Here is a 21,479-nt window from a genome sequence, read left to right on the forward strand (position 1 = left end):
TTCCTCACGGGGCCACTGACAGTGTACATCTCACAGAATCCAGAATCATTACTACATGGAATTTTTCAAAAATTCTTTTTGCAGTGTCTTAGTTTGACCAATAGAAATTGATATTTAATAGAAAATTTATATTTAATGCAGTAATAAAGTTTTGGTAGTTAATGGATTAATTAATAAAGCACACAATTATATCACTCTTATGAAATAGTAATACACAAAACACCAGTCCATCAACTTATAAATATATAAATGCATAAACATCAGTCCAGGAAGTAAACGTCCAACCTTCCTGGACCGGGAGCAAGACCTTACTAACTTAACACATTCTCTCGCACATTCAACGAAGACTTAATCACTCAGTTCACAACACCTGCAACACTTCGCATTCATAACAAGGGGATATAACAAAATACCAAAATATCAAACTAACATTCATTCTCGCCATACCTCTCCTTGACATCCCCCCTCTCACGATATGACTGTTATTAGATAACAGTCATTCTAATATATACATAAATATACATACAGACACACACTGTGTCAAACACATACTTATATACATATATATAAACATATATATCTACACACAAATGTATATAATGTACATGAAATTGAAATAGCCCTTATTAACCTAACAAAAGAAATATGTGCAGCTATTTACAACAAAGGGAAAGAGAGAAAAGAATAAATGAGAAAAAAAATAGTGGCATGGAGAGTTAATTACAATTTGAAGTCGGCAAGCCTAGTCCTTTCCACGTTAATATTTAATATGTAAAACAGCAAACATACAAGAAAAGATCAACTCCTATGTATAGCAATAATATACGACAAGATACCATCTCTAATAGTTAAAGGCACGTTTCACATTGTATTGGGAAAAAAATGAATTCTAACAATTATAACTAATACAACTATGCTAAGTCTTGACAGTGTATCTGCTAGTAGACAATGGTCTGTGGTCAAACTGGATTGTGAATTCACGTAAATAATAATAATAATAATAATAATTTCCTTCTCTCTGACTCAGTGCACTTTTTAGCGAGATCAAGGAAATATTTGTACTCTAGACTTGACAAATACTGAAGTACTGCTGCATGGTTGTAGGTCTGCATATATTTAGAATGTTTTTATGCATTGGGTTTGAAAACTTTCTTAGTTTTAAGATCACTTCTTATCCTAGGCTAGCGACGTCATTTTCGCTGCGTCACTTCCATGATTACTAGACCTAGATCTAAAAAGCTTGTTTACTGAGACAGTAGATCAAAATAAACTAGTTAACGCACGATCATTTTTTTATCTTCATTTTTGAATTTTGAGGAAATAGAACGGACCCATTGCTTCTTCCAGGACAGCGATGAATATGAAATAAATTAGGCGGTAAATATTATTCACAAATGAGTCGAGTGTCTACTGAGGGTAATTCACAACCTCATGACCAAACACAAGAGGTCGGTCTACTCCCTGACTCGCACCCCACACAATTGAGAGGTGCTGTTGGTGGTAGAACAAGAGGAGCCAAAAGGATCAAATGGACGAGAGAAATGAATATAGACGTTATCAAATCGTTCTTCCGTGTAAACATTTGTGATGATAAACCTCTCCCAGGTTATAGGCAAAAACTCTCCCTGGAATTTAACAAATTATACCCTAATCTAAACCTTACAGAGCAGAATGTTGTAGACAGAAGATCTGTAATAATTAAAAAATGTTATTTGACCCCTGCAGAAATTGACGTGATAAGAAGGGAAGTAGGTCATGAGCTTCATATACAAGAGCTCATCTCAGACATAAACGACACGCCCTCACAGCCGACCAACGAAGACATTAGTAGAACACCCAACCAACAAGAGAATGACCCAACATCGGCAATAAGCAATGAGCTACACTCAAAATTTTCTAATCTTATAGACCGTTATAAAAACACCAATCTTAACTCTAGGCCTCGTATCCCCAAGCTAAACGTCAAGAAAGAGACAAACACATATATTAATGAAATAAATAAAGTCTTAGCCAACCATTTTGAAACACCAAGAAACTTGTTTGAGACACACCTCGCTATATACTGCGCCGCTGTGGCTGTCACGGAGCTCTCTGGACAAAAGACCTTCGCGCTAGGCCCAATTAATCAAAGACCAAAACAACATGTGCCAGCATGGAAAAGGCGCCTTGAAGACAATATTAATCAACTGAGGAGCCAAATGGATACAATTGGACAATATCTGGGAAACAACCATTCCGCGAAAATACTTAACAAAATGAAGACAATACTAAGAACAACTGGAATCAAATTGACGGACTGTGATAGCCACGCACGACTCTTATGTTTGAAAGATACTCTGAGACAGAAAGCTAAACTAAAGGGAGCTAGGTTAAAGCGCTACAACGAAACCACCAAAAGAAAGGAGCATAACGCTTTATTTCAGCACATGAGAAAACAGTTCTTCCGTAAACTAGCTGATAATGGTGCTGACAAAATTCAAACCATTGATAGCACTAAACACGGCTCCTTTACCGACTACTGGGCGGCGCTTTGGTCCGACCCGCTACATTACAATGTGCAGGCTGACTGGATCGAGGAAATCCAAACTAAAAACAACCTAATACCAGAAATGCCTGATGAGGATTTCACAGCTGAGGAAGTCTCCGCAGCTATTTCAAAAACCCACAACTGGACTGCTCCTGGACCGGACAATATTCACAACTTTTGGCTGAAAAAACTTACAGCCGTACATGCACCACTAACATCAAGTTTTAACGAGCTAATATCAGAACCGTCTTCAATGCTGTTAGAACTCACTGAAGGGAGAACATCTCTCCTCCCCAAAAAAGGGGATCCAAACCAACCATCAAACTATCGCCCTATCACTTGTCTGTCAGTGGTGTATAAACTATTAACTTCACTTTTAAAAAGTAAAATGTATAAATTTTGTTCTGCCCATAAGCTACTAGCAGATGAACAACAAGGTTGCATTGAAGAGTCGATGGGCTGTAAAGTACAGCTAACTATAGATGGTATTATATTGCATCAAGCTAATAGAAGAAAGAGAAATTTACACATGTGTTACATCGACTACAAAAAAGCTTTCGAATTAGTTCCGCATGATTGGCTATTAAAAACCCTGGACATCCATAGAATCAACCCAAGAATAAAACAACTATTGAAAGTCTGTATGAATAATTGGAAGATAAACCTGCACCTAAATCGTGATAAACTAGGATCTGTGCACATAAGATGAGGTATATACCAGGGTGACTCACTATCTCCACTCTGGTTCTGCCTAGCGATTAATCCTCTATCTACATTACTCCAAGACTCTACGAACGGTTTTAGGGTTGACACTAAATGTACAAAATGTGTGTCCCACTTATTATACATGGATGATCTAAAGCTATATGCAGAAACCGAGCAAAAATTACACACCTTAATCAAAACGGTAAAATGCTTTAGTGACGACATCTGTATGTCTTTTGGCCTGGATAAGTGTGGCATCATAAGCATTAAAAAGGGCAAGGCAACGAACACCAACATTGAATTTGAAGGCATCGAGGAATTGAACTCCGCCTCTATTTATAAATATCTTGGAATAAACCAGAATGCCAAGATAAACCATAAGAAATTAAAAGAGGACTTTCTTGGCAAATATAAGCAAAGAGTTAATAAAATCCTCAACACCAAACTGTCTGGCAGTAATCTCATCACTGCAATTAACAGCTGGGCCGTCCCTGTGCTCCTTTACACGTTCGGTGTGATCAAATGGACTGACACCGACCTACATGACATTGACAGACTCACTAGAAAATTACTAACCAAGTTTCGATGCCTACACCCCAAGTCCTCCACCATAAGGTTATACCTGCCCAGGAAGGATGGGGGTCGTGGATTGCAGAACATCTTCAAATTGTGTAAGATGCAAGTTTTAAAAATACGTTCAAAACTGCTCGCCTCCAGCAACAAATTAGTTTCCTTCCTACGGAAATACGACTCCGATGCAACCCCTCTGAACCTACACAATGCTGATGTCAATATCGGTTTGGACGACGTAGGGCATGAAATTCGCCAATGGGAAGAAAAAACACTCCACGGAAAATTTCCGGCTTCATTACATGGGGACAACATCGACAAGGCTGCTTCCTTAACATGGCTCAAAGCAGGTCATCTCTACCCTGAAACAGAAGGCTTTGTTACAGCAATACAGGACAGAGTAATCAGGACAAAAAATTACGAGAAGCATATTCTGAAACTCAATGTTGTCGACAAATGCCGAAAATGTGGAAATGTGGGCGAGTCGATTGAACACATTATGGCAGGATGTCCAGCCCTATCAGAATCAGCCTACCTAGGTCGCCATAACCAAGTTGCAAAGTTAATACACCAACACCTGGCTTTGACGTACAAATTGATCGGTAAGGACACTCCCCCTTATTATAAATACTCTCCGCAAGAGGTTCTCGAGTCTACTGAACATCTGCTGTACTGGGATAGGCCTATTCTGACCGACAAAACGGTAGATTTCAATCGCCCGGATCTGCTGTTCATCGATAAAAAAGAAAAAACCGCTACCATTATCGATATCGCCGTACCACTGTCTCATAATTTACGAAAAACTGAGATAGAAAAACAAAGAAAATATGGGAACCTAGGCTTGGAGATTAAGCGTCTATGGAAATTGTCCAAAATAACAATATACCCCATTGTTATATCAACCGAGGGGATAATAACAACTGACCTCACAGACACCTTCAAGGCCCTTAACATTCCTAGGAACATCTTCGTTGCCTGTCAGAGGGCGGTACTGCTGCAGACCTGCCACATCACCAGAAAATTCCTCAGTGGAAACTGTTAAAGGGACTACGATGAATTTTGTTTCTCTTTAGCGAAACTCGACCCTGGCAGCGCCAGAGAATGACTACTCGTTCATTTCTAACATAATAATAATAATAATCTTTATTATCCGTAAGGAAATTTGTCTTACAATTTGTGCATTACACCAAACAAAAAAACATTATAACTATAAGAAACCAAAGTGTACATTCACACCAGACGCACTCATAATTTACATTTGACAAAGTTTATACCAGATTGTTCTTATTTAATGATTTGATTGCCAGGGGAACAAAAGAGTGTTTGTGTCTGTTTGTCTTTGCTATCGGTGTCTTGTATCTCTTTTGTGATGGTAAAATCACAAAATCCTGACACAAAGGGTGATTCTTTATTTCGAGGATCTTGTTAGCTTTTTTATAGATGTTTGTCTCAAACAACTGACCAAATGGGGTTTGTTTTTTGCCAATGATTTTGCCAGCAGCATTTAGGATTCTATAAAGTTTATTCCTATTTTTAATGCTCAGATTGCCATACCAGGCAGTGATATTGAAACTTAAAATATTGCAGATGTGAGCGTGATAAAACATAGCCAAGGCCTTTTCGCTAACATTAAACGAGGACAGTTTTCTTAGTAGTCGTAATCTTTGCTGCCCTTTTTTGCTGATATAATCAGTATTTGCAGTAAAATTTAGTTTATTGTCTAGGATAGTACCAAGGTATTTAAAGGTTTGCACAATTTCAATAGTCTCTCCAGCTACAGAAACAATATCATTTCCCTTCTTGTCCCTACGAAAATCGATTATCATTTCTTTGGTTTTTTTTACATTTAATAATAAAAAATTATCTTTATAGTATTCCTCAATGTGTTCTAGTTCTTTGAAATACTCATTTACGTCTGAGCTCTCTGAGAGCAGGGCAAGAAGAGCCGCATCATCAGCGAATTTTGTGAAGGAGCAACAAGAACTATCGGATTGAAAATCATTGGTGTACAAAATGAACCACAATGGCGATGTTACAGCCCCCTGGGGCGCCCCTGTGTTAACTATGCGTTCATTAGATATAACATTGTTTACCCTAACCCTCTGAGCTCTCTGGGTCAAAAATTCATTAGCCCATAGTATTATGTATGGACTAATCTACAACGCTTTCATCTTTTCAATGAGTAAATGAAGTATCAGAGGTATGTATCTGTCTAGGCGTCGGACACTCGCTGCTGATGACATAATGCCACTCTCTATGGATCAGCTCTCTGCCGAGGTACTTTACCGGAAGGATGCAATCCACTTGGTGCAACACACAGCAAGCTATTTCGGGTGAACTGTTTAGATAATACAATATATTAAGATTTGGTACAACAACAAAAATTAAATACAAAAAGAGGACAAACAAGGCTGAATTTTCTCTATTGGGAATTCAGGTGACCCTCGTGCACTTTCCTTTCTCAGCAACTGGGAGAGGGGAAACACTACGTCAAAATTTCTTTTTTCTTTTTCTTGGAAGTTTTAGGTACAAAAACATTTGTAGCCTATTGGGGTCTGGTTTAACTTTACCCCCAACAACAACTTGACAAAATTCTTTAAGACTTATTTTTCGTTTTCTGGGGATTTTTATGTACAAAAACATTTGTAGCCAATTGGGGTCTGGTTTTACTTTACCAGTACAAACAACTTGATAAACTCCTTTTGTTAGGTTTAATCTCTTTAATGGTTTGTGTACTCTGTGAAATGGTCTCAGAACATGAATAATATTATTGCCAATAAACTTCGCATTCATAACATGGGGATATAACAATCATACCAAAATATCAAACTAATATTCATTCTCGCCATACCTCTCCCTGACACATATTTGTTCGTTGCATTAAAGTAAATATAGTTTTTTTTTTACTTTTACACATGGATATACCAAATATATAGTCTTCTCATTTCATTTTGTAATAAAATTAACCTTCAAATTTCTGTTTCACAAAAACATTTTTACTTAAACTAGTTCGCTATAGCTGCGAAATATGACTTTAGTCGTCAGTACGTGCATTCTGATACCTCCATCCATATGTCACGGACACCTTACATATGATGTAAGCACACTATGATTTGACACGGCAAGATGAAGCTCTATGTGGGGGATATTAAATATACTAATGCATGATATTTAATCAATAAGCTTATTGTTCCCTTGAATCTAGTCTTTAAACTTATAGATCAAGAATGTTTAGTTAAATTAGATGTATTTTACCTAACTTAAACACTCGTCCCGAGACATGACGTTAAACTGCGCTCCTCTTTCCTTAGCACTTTTGGAGCTCAAAAGTGCCCTACTTCTTTTCTATCATTGTGTCTGCCTCCTCTTTTCCTAAGTCTGCCTTCATTGATCATCACACTGTCTCCTTAACTTTAAATTCTCACTACGTCCTAGACCAGTCCGTTTGCCGTGGACTGCGACGGGTAAGGGGGGATAAAGAGATCCTGGTGTTTGAGTGGTGGCTATCTGAGGATAAACCACAACAACACAATACTTTGGCTCCAAGTTCCCCTAGACCTGAGACCCAGATGGCCCGCTCTGGGTCAACCGGCTGGTCATGCCGAGCTACCAGCATAGGTCGTCGACCTATGCTGGAGGGCGGTGGCTGAAGGGTCAATCAGGGAGCTGCTGTATCGGACACATGTCCGATGTAGCAGCTGACTGAGTATAGCACCTGTGTAGCCCTGGCGGGCTCATTCTGGACATCCGAATGGCCCGTCCCCTTGTTGGACTCGATGGCGGGTGGGGAGCACAGGTGCCGAATTAACCAAAATATATATGGACAAAAAAACACACACAAAACTACTTGCCCCAGACCTATGTCTGGGCAAGAAACGACGAATTGACGATAAAAAAGAGGAGGTCCCAAAAAGCTGTGCCACCTGGCCATCATTTCTGGTGGTTAGATGCACAGAGGAGGGAAAAAGCCTGACCAAGTTGAGCCCTTTTATCATCTATAAGGGACTCAAGTCAGTAGTGGGAGAGCCCAAGAGTGTGTCTAAGCTACACAAAACAATGGAACTCCTTGTAGAAGTAGACAGCAAGACACACTCTGATGGGCTTTTAAGATGCAGAAGACTCTGTGATCTCCAAGTGGAAGTCATGCCACACAAGAGTCTGAACACCAGCAGAGGTGTAATCAGCTCTAGGGACCTACTGGAATGTTCCGAGAAGGAAATAGTGGAGGGCATTGAAGGAGTCACCCATGCCCGGCGCATTACCAGGCGCAGGGAGGGTGAAGAGGTCAAAACCGCCACTATTATCCTCACATTCGGAACTAGGACACCGCCAGAGTATGTGAAGGCAGGATACCTACGAGTTCCAGTGAGGCCCTACATACCTAACCCCATGAGGTGCTTCAAGTGCCAGGGTTATGGACACGGCGCGGCAGTCTGTAAGAGGAACACTGTGTGTGCCAGATGTGCTGGAGAGGGTCATGAGGACAAGGGCTGCACAGCCCAGTTCAAATGCCCAAACTGTCAAGCTGGCCACTCAGCCTACTCCAAGGACTGCCCTGTGTGGAAACAGGAGGTTGCCGTGCAGGAGTACAAGGCAAGAAACGGATGTACCTTTAGCCAGGCGAAATCGGCTGTACTGGCCCTACCCAAGAGCCAATTCGGCTTGACAAAGACCTACGCCCAGGCTGTTGCTAAGAAAGGAAGATCCATAGCCACACAGACGAACACATTGACCCCACCACCCCCTCCTCCTCCCCCAACTCAGAAGAAAACACCGCCAAAGAACACACCTCTGAAGAAACAAGAAAGCCCTGTTGTCATGCTAAAGAACAGGTTCTCTGTGCTCGCTGATGAGAGCATGGAGACTGAGCAGCATGTCAAAACCAATACTCCGGGAGAACCCGGAGACATCATGTCTGACACAGGTTCTCCTCAGAGAACCCAGCCAGACACCCCAACCTCTACTGAGTTAGAGGTTGACCAACTCCCTAAGGGGAGAAATCAAAGCGGAGAGGATGCCCGAGGTGAGAGAGGAGGAAATAACCTCCGCTCTAACCAGAGGGATCTTCCCTCTCCAGAGAGAAAGACTTCCCCCAAAAGGGGGTTGTCCTCCTCTCCATCCAAACCCAAGAATAAAAATACCAAGGTCACTGGAATAAAGGGAAACCCCTCCGGGGGCCTCCCAAGGCCAAATAGCTCGAAGTAGGTCATCTAGAATAAGCCATGGATTCCAGAATTGTACAGTGGAATTGTAGAGGCCTCAAGGCCAATTACGAGGAAATGCAGCTACTGATGGACTCCGAGACTCCTGTAGCTGTCTGCTTACAGGAAACATTTCTAAAAGATTGCATCAGCTTCCGAAGCTACCGTGCTTACACCAAGAATGTTGAGGATGCAGAGAGAGCATCAGGTGGAGTCTGTATCCTTGTGAAGGATAGCATCCCCCATGAGAGGGTAGAACTACAGACCACACTACAGGCCGTAGCAGCTAGGATAACCCTTCACAAGGTTATCACTTGCTGCAGCCTGTATCTACCACCAGGCGCTCCATTAAACCGAACAGACATGGAGGACCTATTGAAACAACTCCCCCGGCCTTATTTAATCCTTGGGGATTTCAATGCCATAACACCATGTGGGGATCCAACAATACCGACACAAGAGGTCGTATGCTGGAGGATATCTTCCTCCAACATGACTTATGCATATTTAATGATGCATCACCGACCTACTTGCACCCAGGAACTGGATCATTCACATGCATTGACCTCACCGTATGCGCCCCCGGACTTCTGGACGATTTTAAATGGTCAGTTAGCAATGATCTACGGGGAAGTGATCACTTCCCAATCATCATTACTAACAATCTCCCTTCACTGGGACGACCTCAGCGGTGGAAACTGAATAAGGCCGATTGGGAACAATTCCAAAAAAGATGCTCTGAGGATATCACAGAAAATATCCTCCATGAACAGAACCCAGCTGATACCTTTGCTAGCAAGCTACTAAGTATAGCCAGGAAAGTTGTACCCCTAACCTCTGCAAATCCAAAACGGCCTAGCAAACCATGGTTTGATACAGCTTGCAAAAGTGCTATTGGTGATAGGAAAAAACGACTGGCTGCATTTATAAAGAACCCTTCCCAGGAAAACCTAAAGCTATTCAGGATAGCTAGAGCAAAGGCTAGACAAACCATACGGTCAACCAAAAGGAATTCCTGGAGAAGTTTTGTCGGCAGTCTGGATGCCAAAACTTCTGCTAGAGCGGTTTGGAAGGCAGTAAGGCGAATCAAAGGGAAAGAATCAAATGCAATAGGGCATTTGAAAAACCAAGGACGAACTGTCACGTCCCCCAGAGAAATAGCTGACTGCCTTGCATCCTTAATAGCAGAAAAATCATCCACTGCACACTACACGCCAGAGTTCCAAAAAGTCAAAACCAGGGAGGAAAGACACCCCATTGATTTCAGGTCAGAGAACAATGAAGACTACAACAAACCGTTCTCGCTTGAGGAACTGAGGGAATCGCTGGACAAGTCACATGACACAGCGCCTGGAGAAGACGAAATCCATTACCAGTTCCTCAAGCACCTTCCCGAACCCTCATTGGCAGTCCTACTAGGGGTCTATAACTGTGTGTGGCAAACAGGCGCTTTCCCAAACAGCTGGAGGAAAGCCACAGTTATACCGATACCTAAACCGGGAAGAGACGGCTCTGACCCAGCTAACTATCGACCAATAGCACTAACAAGCTGCATCTGCAAAACCATGGAAAGAATGATTAACAGTAGGCTGGTCTGGTACCTGGAAAAGAATAAAGTGATCTCAAACTACCAGTGCGGATTCCGGCAGGGGCGGACAACAACTGACCACCTGGTAAGGCTGGAAGCTTATATTAGAAATGCATTACTCAGAAGAGAACATCTAGTAGCTGTATTCTTCGATATAGAAAAGGCCTATGACACAACCTGGAAACATGGCATTCTACATGACCTGGCGCTTATGGGGCTTAAGGGACACCTCCCCCGTTTTGTGGAGGAATTCCTGAAAGATCGAAAATTTCAGGTCCGAGTGGGCAACTCCGCTTCTGACACTCATGACCAGGAAATGGGTGTACCCCAGGGCAGCATTCTGTCAGTCACCCTGTTCAACATTAAAATAAATAGCATCATAAATGCGCTGTCCCCTGGCATAGAGTGCTCTTTGTATGTTGATGACTTTGTCATTCTTACTTATGGGAAAAACATGAACACCTTAGAAAGGAAATTACAGTTATGTTTAAACAAAATTCAGGGTTGGGCAAACTATAATGGTTTCAAATTCTCTGACTCCAAAACAGTTAGTATGCATTTTTGTAATCTAAGGGGGCTCCACCCAGACCCTGAACTATTTATACACAAAAAGAAGATCCCTGTCGTGAAAACTACAAAATTTTTAGGCCTCACCTTAGATTCCAAATTTAATTTTCTCCCCCACATTAAGGAACTTAAGAAGAAATGCCAAAAGTCATTAAACATACTAAGAGTACTCAGCCATACGGACTGGGGAGCTGACAGAGATACCTTGCTGCTGCTCTATCGGAGTCTAATTCGATCCAAGCTAGACTACGGATCCATAATATATGGAGCAGCAAGGAAGTCGTACCTAAAAATACTGCAACCAATACAAAATGCTGCCCTGCGTCTCTGTCTCGGCGCGTTTCGTACATCACCTATACCAAGTCTCCATGTGGAGGCTGGAGAACTCCCCATGGATATAAGAATGAAAAAGCTTGCAATGCAGTATATAGTCAAGCTAAAATCCAACCCCACGAACCCTGCTTTTGACTCCATATTAAACCCCACAGAGGTAGAATTATACAATCGAAGGCCTAACGTCATACAGCCGTTGGGCCTTCGAATGAGAGAACCCATCCAAAATTTAACCCCACCCATTGACCAAATCTCTAAAATAGAAACCCCTCAGAACCCTCCTTGGCTAATGAATAAACCTAAATTAAATTTATCCCTCCTTAATTTCAAAAAAGAAAATACAGACCCAAGCATACTACAAGTCCACTTTAGGGAACTGCAGGAGAGCTACGGAGATTGTGGCACCATCTACACAGACGGATCCAAAATGGAGGGAAAGGTCGCGTGTGCCTGCTCCTTTCGGAACAAAACAATCTCCCGTAGACTCCCCGATGGCTGCTCCATCTTTACGGCCGAATTGCACGCAATATTGCTTGCACTTATGGCCGTAAAAGCATCAGAAAGGAGTAAATTTATAATCTGCTCCGACTCCAAATCTGCATTTCAAGCTTTGGGGCGGATGAAGACTGACATCCCATTGGTACATAAGAGCCTGAAGCTGTTGGACCTAATAACAGCCGACCGTAGGGATGTCACCTTCATCTGGGTCCCCTCCCATGTTGGCATTGAGGGAAACGAAGCCGCAGACAGAGAAGCAAAGAGAGCCCTAAATCATGCGGTGTCAGGAACCCAAATTCCCTACTCGGACCTGAGACAAAGTATTGCCTCTGCCACCTATCGAGAGTGGCAGAACCGATGGGAGGCTGAGACTCACAGTAAACTCAGGCAGATTGTGGCGGATGTCAGGTGGCGGCCCACATCTAAGGGTCTGACAAGGCGTGGTAGCACAACCAATACCAGACTTAGGATTGGCCACACCTACATCACGCACTCTTTTGTACTGAAGAGAGAGGAGCCCCCACTTTGCGAGTACTGTGACTCTCGCCTCACCGTGGAACATATCCTCGTTGATTGCCCCAGATACCAGGATGTCAGGGCGAAACATTTTAGAGCCACTAATCTAAAAACACTATTTAATAATGTCGACCCTGGGAAGGTACTGGGCTTTATTCGGAAAGTGGGGCTATCTACGAAGATCTGATTTCTGAATTTGTGAACATGCACTATTTACATTAGATTTTTACCAAATATTTAAATTTTTACTACCTTTACTATTTTAACTGTGAATAGACCTTAATTTTAATTATATTACTGTATAGAATCTGGCCCTTGTTGTTCAGAGAGAGAGTAGTCCTTAAGGGACTGCAGGCACGACATGGCCTAAATTGTGCCGATGTGCCTCAAATCAACAAATCAAATCAACAAACCTAACTTAAACAAACTAATCTAATTAAATCTAAGTCTAAAACTATATTAGGCCTATCCTTACAAATCTTTATTTCGGATTTCGTTGGATGTAGTAGATCAACACGAGTTCGAAGTGTGACCAGGCTACTAGGGCATCCATATTTCTTATATTCTAGATCTAGATCTACATAAAATTAAAATACTTTTCAATAATTAGTTTTATAAAAAATCATATTCTTTGCTTGGGTAAACCATTTACTTCTTATATATAACCTATATATAGATCTAAGTAAGTAAGTAGGCATATAAACTATAAGTATAATCAGTATAAGTATCAGATATCCTGATAGGACATAAATGTACATTTAGATTACATCTATTAGTATAGTAGATCTGCATCTATTATATTTTTATAAAGATTCAAGATCTAAATATATATGTACATGCACATGTTTTTATAAAGAAGTTGGATTTAAGTAGCTATTTTAATAGCTCCTTTCATACTATTTTTACATTCACATTCGCTTAACTTATAAAAATTATTATTTTGTTTAATTGTTTCTAATACACTATATCAGTAATTATATCAGTGATTTGTAAATTAAGACCCGCTGCCACGGGTAATACATGGCTAGTATATATATAAAGTTATAAAGTTGCTTGAATTCGAGCTCAAAGGCTTAAGCCTTCTTTATGGAACGCCAACGCATTAGCCACTGAACTAGCAAAGTGCTTAAGCCATTATATAAAAACACAATTAATAAACTATGACTAATTGATATAATAATTCGTCGATTTTTCGATTGATTTATGTGTTGTTTGGGACAATAAATGAATGAATTTCAACTTGATCCGAGAATGGAAAGTGGGTGAAATAATGTGTACAAGATTTGTATCAGACACAGAATTGATATAAGCAATGTACACACAATCTTGCTGTATATTGATTTGCACCCACGTATGATAATACATTGAAATTAGTCATTATTGTTTCTTTCCTTATGTTGTGCATGTACATTACTACACATTATATTCATATATTTTTTAATCAAAATGTATTCCTAAAGAAACAAGCTGCCTTGCATTAACGCATACTACCACCAAGAGAACTACATCAACATCAAAAAACCTGACCTCTTCCGAATGGGCCACCACATTGACAACTTTAATCAGCAGTGTTCACAACTCGTCAGGTAGTTATATTTGTAAATTGATTTCATTTGTAACTTTGACTGCCTTTGTTTGGAGCTAGGATAAGAAACAAAATAAAGATAAATAAGAGAAAAATCGAAGGTTCTACAAGATCATAGATTATTGGAAAAATACTTCTTTTTTGGATGATTTATTCAGTCAATAGCAAAAATGTTTCACTATTTGCAACAAGATTTACAGAAATGGTTTAAATTTTGTAACGGTATTTCATTAACTTTAGAAAGTTATTCCAAAATTAGAAAATCACTACACGGCTGAAGAACACTTTATGAAACAATGACAGCCCCACGTAGGCTACAAAAGATATGACAAAAGAAACATTAAAGAATATATAACACAGATAGCTTGATCTCGCATTTTTTTTCTGGAAAGCAGAATTCGGCATTTCGTTGCTACATTGAAGATGAGCCCGCATTTAATAAAGGGAATTCCTTTGCAATGCAAATGTTTTACAAATATAACTCAGTACTGAAGAGCGATTTGATGAATGCCTGACAGCGACCGAAGCTCTTTACCATGGTCCTGATCTACCTCTCATTGCTTTATTTTCTAACATCAGGTGACCGAGCCTCGCTCGGATTAATAATTTGTTAAGGAAGACATTTTGGGAATATTGTTGTAATTACGAAAATGTACGATTGGGTAAAGACTATCAATCTGAAGAGTTGCTTTTTCGTTCTGTCAGTTCTCAATGTAATTGTTCATGGCAATTAGAATAGAAAGTCCCCCCAACAGTAGGAACGTCTTAACGTTTTACATTGCTTCTTTCGCGTAAAACTATTGGTCTATTATAGGCTTGGAAGAAAGTCTTTGCAGTATAATTTTTAAAATGTTTACTTTCTGACATTTAGTAAAATTAATTGCAATTAATATATTCATTATGGCTCTGAGACATAAACACTTTACAGAAAACAAATAAGACGATTTGAGTGCTTTCACCAAAGATGCTTGCGCTCCATCATGGACATACGGTGGCAGGACCGCACTACAAACAGCGATGTCCTTGCCAACGCCGGTATGGACAGTATAGAGGGACTTCTTATCGTCCGATAGTTGCACTGGGTAGGGCACGTATCCCGTATGGGAGACGAACGTATGCCAAATGAAGTCTTTTTTTTGGTGAGCTAAAAGGTGGTCGACGTAACAGAGGCGCCCCACGGAAACGCTTTAAAGACCAGCTTAGGTGCCAACTTGCCTTAGCTGACATTGAAGAGAGCACCTGGTCGTATGCGGCCTCAGAACGAGACAGCTGGAGGTCACTCACGAAGGCCGCGGGATACACATTTGAGACCAAAAGAAAATCTGCTGCCGAGGACAAACGCAGACGGCGAAAAGAAAATCTAAATCGACCACCTGCGAACAATGGTTATGCTTGCCCTGGATGTGGTAAAATATGTAGGTCACAGCTGGGGCTGCGCAGTTACGGGAAATACTGTATTCCTCACAAATCTTCGGACTCGAAGACAAGCCTTATTATTATGGCTTTAGTAAGAATCATCAAGTGATGCAAAATCTCTACGTTGTAGTGTAAAACGTGCACCTAGTAACAAAGTAAAATCACGCATTTTTTCCTAAGAGTTAAAAACATCGCGTTAGTATTCTAAAGAAGCGTTATTGTGAGGCATCTCTGTTACTTTGACAACCTTTCAGCTTACTAAAAATAAAACATTGCCAAAAATATGTCCGTCCCCCATACGGAATAAGTGCCCTGCAAAGCGTGACTGTCGGATTATAAGAAGTTCATACCATTTTGCAAGAATATCGCTGTTTGTATTGCGGTCTTCGGTGAAGTCGTTCAAGAAGTCTTAGTTGCTTTCTATAAAGTACTCTTATTTCAGATCCACATAGAAGGGTTGAGAGAATCACTGGTTGACACTGATTTTTGTAGACAGGCGGAGCGATTTATTTCGCCACACTCTCGCTTGGAGGCGTCCAAAAGTACGACTATCCCTGATCACATATCAACCTCTCTTTAAAGCAATGCGTCATTTGATACTATGCTTCCCAGATAATGTGAAGTTATCTACCACTTTAAGGGATGTCTATGCGCGGTGATTTTTGAGCTGAGTAGGTTTTATTGGGTGACTTCTAGAACATGACTTCTTTTTTACCGAGGTTTATAGGTTAACCAAAAAAAGCAGCAGCGTGATGAAAATTCGTTGACCGCGAGCTGGATATCATCAGGGCCAGCATTAGGCCTATGCTGCCGCAGTGGACCCCGAAGGTTCAAAAGCCCCGAGCTAATTCTAGGTGTAAATTATTAAATTAAACCATTATAATCTATAATAGGGTTCCCGTGGTCTCCTTATTTTCAAGGAGCTCCTGGAAATCTGAAACTCATAAAAATGTCCTTAAAAAGACAAAATTGTCATTTTGGGGTGTCAATCAATATGGTAAACGCCAGTCCTACGCGTGATATAAAAAAACGGCATCGTCAGCTTTCATTTAATAAAAATGTAATAGAAATAAGAATTTATTTTCTAATACAAAATCTTTATTTTCACTTATTATCCTTATCCCTACCCTTACTGGTCCGCGCGCAATATATTTCACATAGGGTTCCGCAAATGTTAGGGCCGGCCCTGGTTCTGCAAGTAAGGCATTGATAAGCTGTGTTATGACCATTTCCTATGTTTTGGTATCACTGGCGGATCCAGAACTTTGGAGTGGGGGGAGGGCGATTTTTTTTCCAAACCCTAACCCTAACGCCCAGTAAACCCTAACCCTATGCATAAACGTGCGTACAGCACACACACATATATATCATAATGTGTACAAGATATACATATATATATATATATGAGAATAAAAAAAGCAGGATTTCTCAACCTCCGGCGAAAACAAAACAACTGGGGCAGCGCTATAAGGCTTCCTAGTGGGGCTCGGGGCGTAGCCCCGACGTCAAAAGTGTTTTCTTGCATTCTTCAATGCAAAAACGCATTCTCCTGACATCTACTGCTCATTATTCATCAATGAAGTTCGGGGCGAAGCCCCGACGCCAAAAGCGTTTACTTGCATTCTTCAATGCAGAAACGCATTCTCCTGGCATCTCCTGGCATCTACTGCTCATTATTCACTAATGGAGTTCGGGGCGAAGCCCCGACGCCAAAAGCGTTTTCTTGCATTCTTCACTGCAAAAACGTATTCTCCTGGCATCTACTGCTCATTATTCATCAATGGAGTTCGGGGCAAAGCCCCTACGCCAAAAGCGTTTTTTTGCATTCTTTACTGCAGAAACGTATTCTCCTGACATCTACAGCTCATTATTCATCAGTGGGGTTCCGACGCCAAAAAAGATCTCTAACATTCTTCACAGAAGAAACGCATTCTCCTGACCAAACGCTCATTATTCATACTACTAAAAAAGGACTTTTCAAATAATGTTGTACTTGAAAAGTATTCTAATATGAATTTATAGGCCCATAATACATTGCAAATAAAACCGATTTTTTCCTTGAAAAGATAAGATAACCCACATATTTAGATTTTGGCTTTGAGGATCGACGCCGAAAAATAATATTCAATAAAAATCAAGTATAAATTGTGAGTTCTAGTCCCAAATGTATTTAACTAGCAAAATATCAAATTAAGTAAAGGTTGGGAAAAGGGACTATGAGGGCATCATTCGAGTTTAGAACTCATCTCAACCGTGACTCTTATACTGAAAAATTTCGTTTGAATTCTAACTTTCTTAAAATAATTATTATAAATTAATGTGAAATTACATAAACTCTGTCTGGAAATGGGAGGGGCGGTAGAGTTAAAACGATTAATCCTTGCTCCTTTAATAATTTCTGCTAAAGATAGCATTTGGCATTAAAGAATAGGGGTGGGGCGACTCAACTAATTTTGTTCACAAACTATGATTCTCTATAAAAATAGGACCGCCCCCCAACTCAGAGGGCTAGAGGTGGGAGGGCAGTACATGCAATCGCCCTCCCCCCAACCCTACCGAATTGGCAAGATACCAGAAAGGGATTGACATAATATAAAATTTATATATTAATTGAATTAATGTTGTTCACAAATTATGATTTCTCCATAAATGTAAGACCGTTTAGGTGGGAAGGGCAGTAGAGGTATTCGCCCCCCCCCCCCCCTCCAATCGGCAAACAGGGAACGACATAATATAGAGATCGGTTAAAATATTGTTACGAATGAACAGTGACATGTAGAGGTCACTATGTGTGACCCCGGCGAGATGACACAGCATCGAGTGTTATCTGGAATCTATGCGTGTAAACAAAGACAGGATGTGACGTGCCTCACGTGTTGTTCCAGGGGACGAACAGATTTACGAAGGGGGGCATTGTGACAAATGAACAGTGACAGTAGGTGTCCTCTGGAATCGACATGTATAAACAACGACAGGATGTGATGTTTCCTCCCATGTTGTTCCAGAGGATACTAGAAGTGTTTTTGCAATAATGGACAAACGATTAGGGACTGTATATAAACCAGAGAGTTCATGTGAAAAGAGGAGGACAGTCATCGTTACTGTGGTCTACTGTGCGAGACAGTAGAAGAGAGTGGACTTGAGTCGTTACAGTCGATGTAAGACGTATACGCTACATGTTACAGTGACGAATTGTTATAGTTATTATTCAATAAAGTTAGATAAAACTGAAAGTTTAGTCGTCAAGTTCTTTGCTGTGTTTTTATTTGTGTGCCAACTAATACATCTAGCCAGAAGATTCAGAAATACGTAACAATATCAATAACAAGTTTTAATCATACAGATATTTAATTGACTCTGTTAGAAAGCTGTGATTTCTAGAAATAAATTGAACCGCCCCCCCTCACTCGAAAGTGTATTGGGGGGCGGGGAGGGATTGATACCATCGCTCCCTTCCGACCCCACCAAATCGGCCAACATACTAGAGGGGGGGGGGCGAAATAATCTAAAATTAGGTTGAAATATAAATAATTAGTATATATTATTAACATAAGTAATAAATTCGTATACAAATTGTATAAATTCTATAATTAAATTCGTCCACCCCCCCCCCGTCCTTAGGGGGGGGGGGTCGGCCGAGTGGGGGGGGGGGCGATCGCTCCTACCGCCCCCTCCCCCCCTGGATCCGCCAGTGTTTGGTATGGGACAGTAGACTTCGAAGCTTAAACACATTGCAAAATAATAATAAAGTAAAAGCTTCCTACGGGTGTACGCAATAGGGTTCATTGGACTAGTCCGTTTCGTTTCTTTGATTAAAAAGTATTGGGCCGGAAGTCGCTTTTTTCCCTATATATCTTTGTATTTTTCAGTTCTCTTTTTAAATTAAACTGACATTATTATGCTATAATTTTAAGTGTACCTGATAGAGAAAAAAATTCTGCACAAAAATACGGGTAGTTGGGATATAACCCGATAGAGGCTATAAAAAGAAAAGAACTTAAACTAGCGCGTGAAACTACACATTTACAGTACTTTATTTGATAAGTATTTTACCCAAGATCTGTGGTTTTTTTTTTAGGACTAGCTTATTTCATGTACCCGGCATTTTCCGATACACAATTTCATACACAAAATAATTGTTGAATAAAATTATAGTGATTTTAAACTTTAAATGATTACTTAAAAAGGTGTTACTCTAATCAATTTTGAATATTCTTTTGTTATGAATGTCACTGTTTATTTTGTGTCTGTTCTAGTTTCTTAAATTTTTCTTGAGTAAAGGGGTCGTTTTTCTCCTAATGGGTATACCTGATTTCTCCAAGCAGCCTTTGTAAAATATTGGTCCTAAATAATGCTATGTTTATAAACGAAAAATCGCATGGCTGCATTATGATGAATGTACGTGTTAGTTCAATATATTTTATATTACTAGGTAACTATAAATAACCGCATAAATAGACGAAAGTTTATTTTTTTTCTGTTAGATAAAGTCATATGGCAAATTTTTGTTTATATCCTAATTCTAAAAAGGAATAATGATAGTATTATACATTAAAAATAATCACTAAGTTTTTCTTTTAATAGTTTTGAAACTCTGAGTTTGTGTTTTTGCAGATGTACACAAGCTACAATATGAGTCAGTCCATCTCTTCTAATTGTCTAGAAATGAGTGTAAAAATGAAGGCTTCGATATTTTTAGCCTGAATTTAAGAAGTTACAAACTTCAAACAACTAATATATTGCCTCTTCCATAAAACTTTGTACTTAAAAAATAAGTTTATCCAATGCTCGAAATCCTGCTTGTATACTTAGGCCCTATTTAAATCGATCCGGTATCAATGTATTAAGTAGCAATAACCCCGCAAAAAAAAAAAAAAAAAATTAAATGAAAGAAGATTGAGATATACATATATTTTTGTGACGGTACGCACCGGTACGGGGTACCGGCACCTTTTTTCAATTTCGTGAAAAATGATTACTTTTCTTGTAATTCAACGTTAATTGTTAATTTATTATTAGTTGAAAGTTAGCCAATCTATCACTGAGTACCGGAGCCTCTTTTTTATTTTTACAAAAAAAAAGCACTTTATATACTTTCAGCCGACATGACGTATTATTAAAAACACCTCTATGTGAACTTCTCAATCATCTAGAGTCTTAGACAGTCATTATTTTAGACTATATTTAAGTAGAGTCTAGACCTAGATTTAGTAGGCCTATTATTATAAAAAAAAATAATAATCAGTCATTATAGACATCATTCGCAATTTTATTATTTGGTCTAGGCATTGAAAAGTAAATCTATTAATAAACTATAATAGATCTAAGTCTAAGTACTAGCTTATTAAATAAGTCATTATAAGTAGAAGTATTATAATGAATATTGTATAGATCTAGATTGACTAGATTATAAATAGATCTATAGATAGATCTCTAGTTTAGTAGATTAAGTATAGAGTATAGTAAACGTATTACAGTATTATTAGATCTATGTCTTATGTCTATATGTAATAATCTAATAATTTAAAAACTTAAGTCTTTATTAATATCTAGACTTTTTTCTAATTAAAACTGACTATAGGCATAGCATAGGCTAGACTCGGCAATCTAGTCTCAAGATAGAATCTATACTATTACTAGATCTATTCGATTTTTATATATAGATCTAGACTAGAATTAGATTATAGATCTAAATATACTAATGGAGAGATGATATGAGGTATTAGCTAATAGCGTTGCACAAGAAACAAACCTGGCTTTTCTAAACTCTAATACTTGATATGTAATAGTAAAACAGCACCTACCTAAATAAATCGTAACTAGCAATCAAAAACCTATATTTATTGTAATATATATAGGTCTGTGGTTGTATTTTATATAGCCTTCGTAACTTCTTCTATAGAGAAATGACTTTTGTAATTTCTTTTACTGAAAATTGGGCACATATGTTCAGCAACAAACCCTATTAAATTG

At 39.4% G+C, this 21,479-nt stretch overlaps 1 protein-coding gene across 2 annotated transcripts in view; it reads left to right on the top strand.

Annotated features, from left to right (window-relative positions):
* The window catches only part of LOC106057739 (uncharacterized), a 45,653-nt gene that overhangs the window by 18,669 nt on the left and 5,505 nt on the right, over positions 1 to 21,479 (top strand). For both annotated transcript variants that reach the window (XR_008778321.1, XM_056031629.1), the window contains exon 7: positions 13,966 to 14,091. Coding sequence is in view for 1 of the 2 variants with exons in the window: in XM_056031629.1 (XP_055887604.1) it covers positions 13,966 to 14,091 (126 nt within the window). In the remaining variant the exon portion in view is untranslated. The remainder of the gene's footprint in view (positions 1 to 13,965; positions 14,092 to 21,479) is intronic.

This window comes from Biomphalaria glabrata, chromosome 6 (genome assembly GCF_947242115.1).
Source record: "Biomphalaria glabrata chromosome 6, xgBioGlab47.1, whole genome shotgun sequence".
Lineage (NCBI taxonomy): Eukaryota > Metazoa > Mollusca > Gastropoda > Planorbidae > Biomphalaria > Biomphalaria glabrata.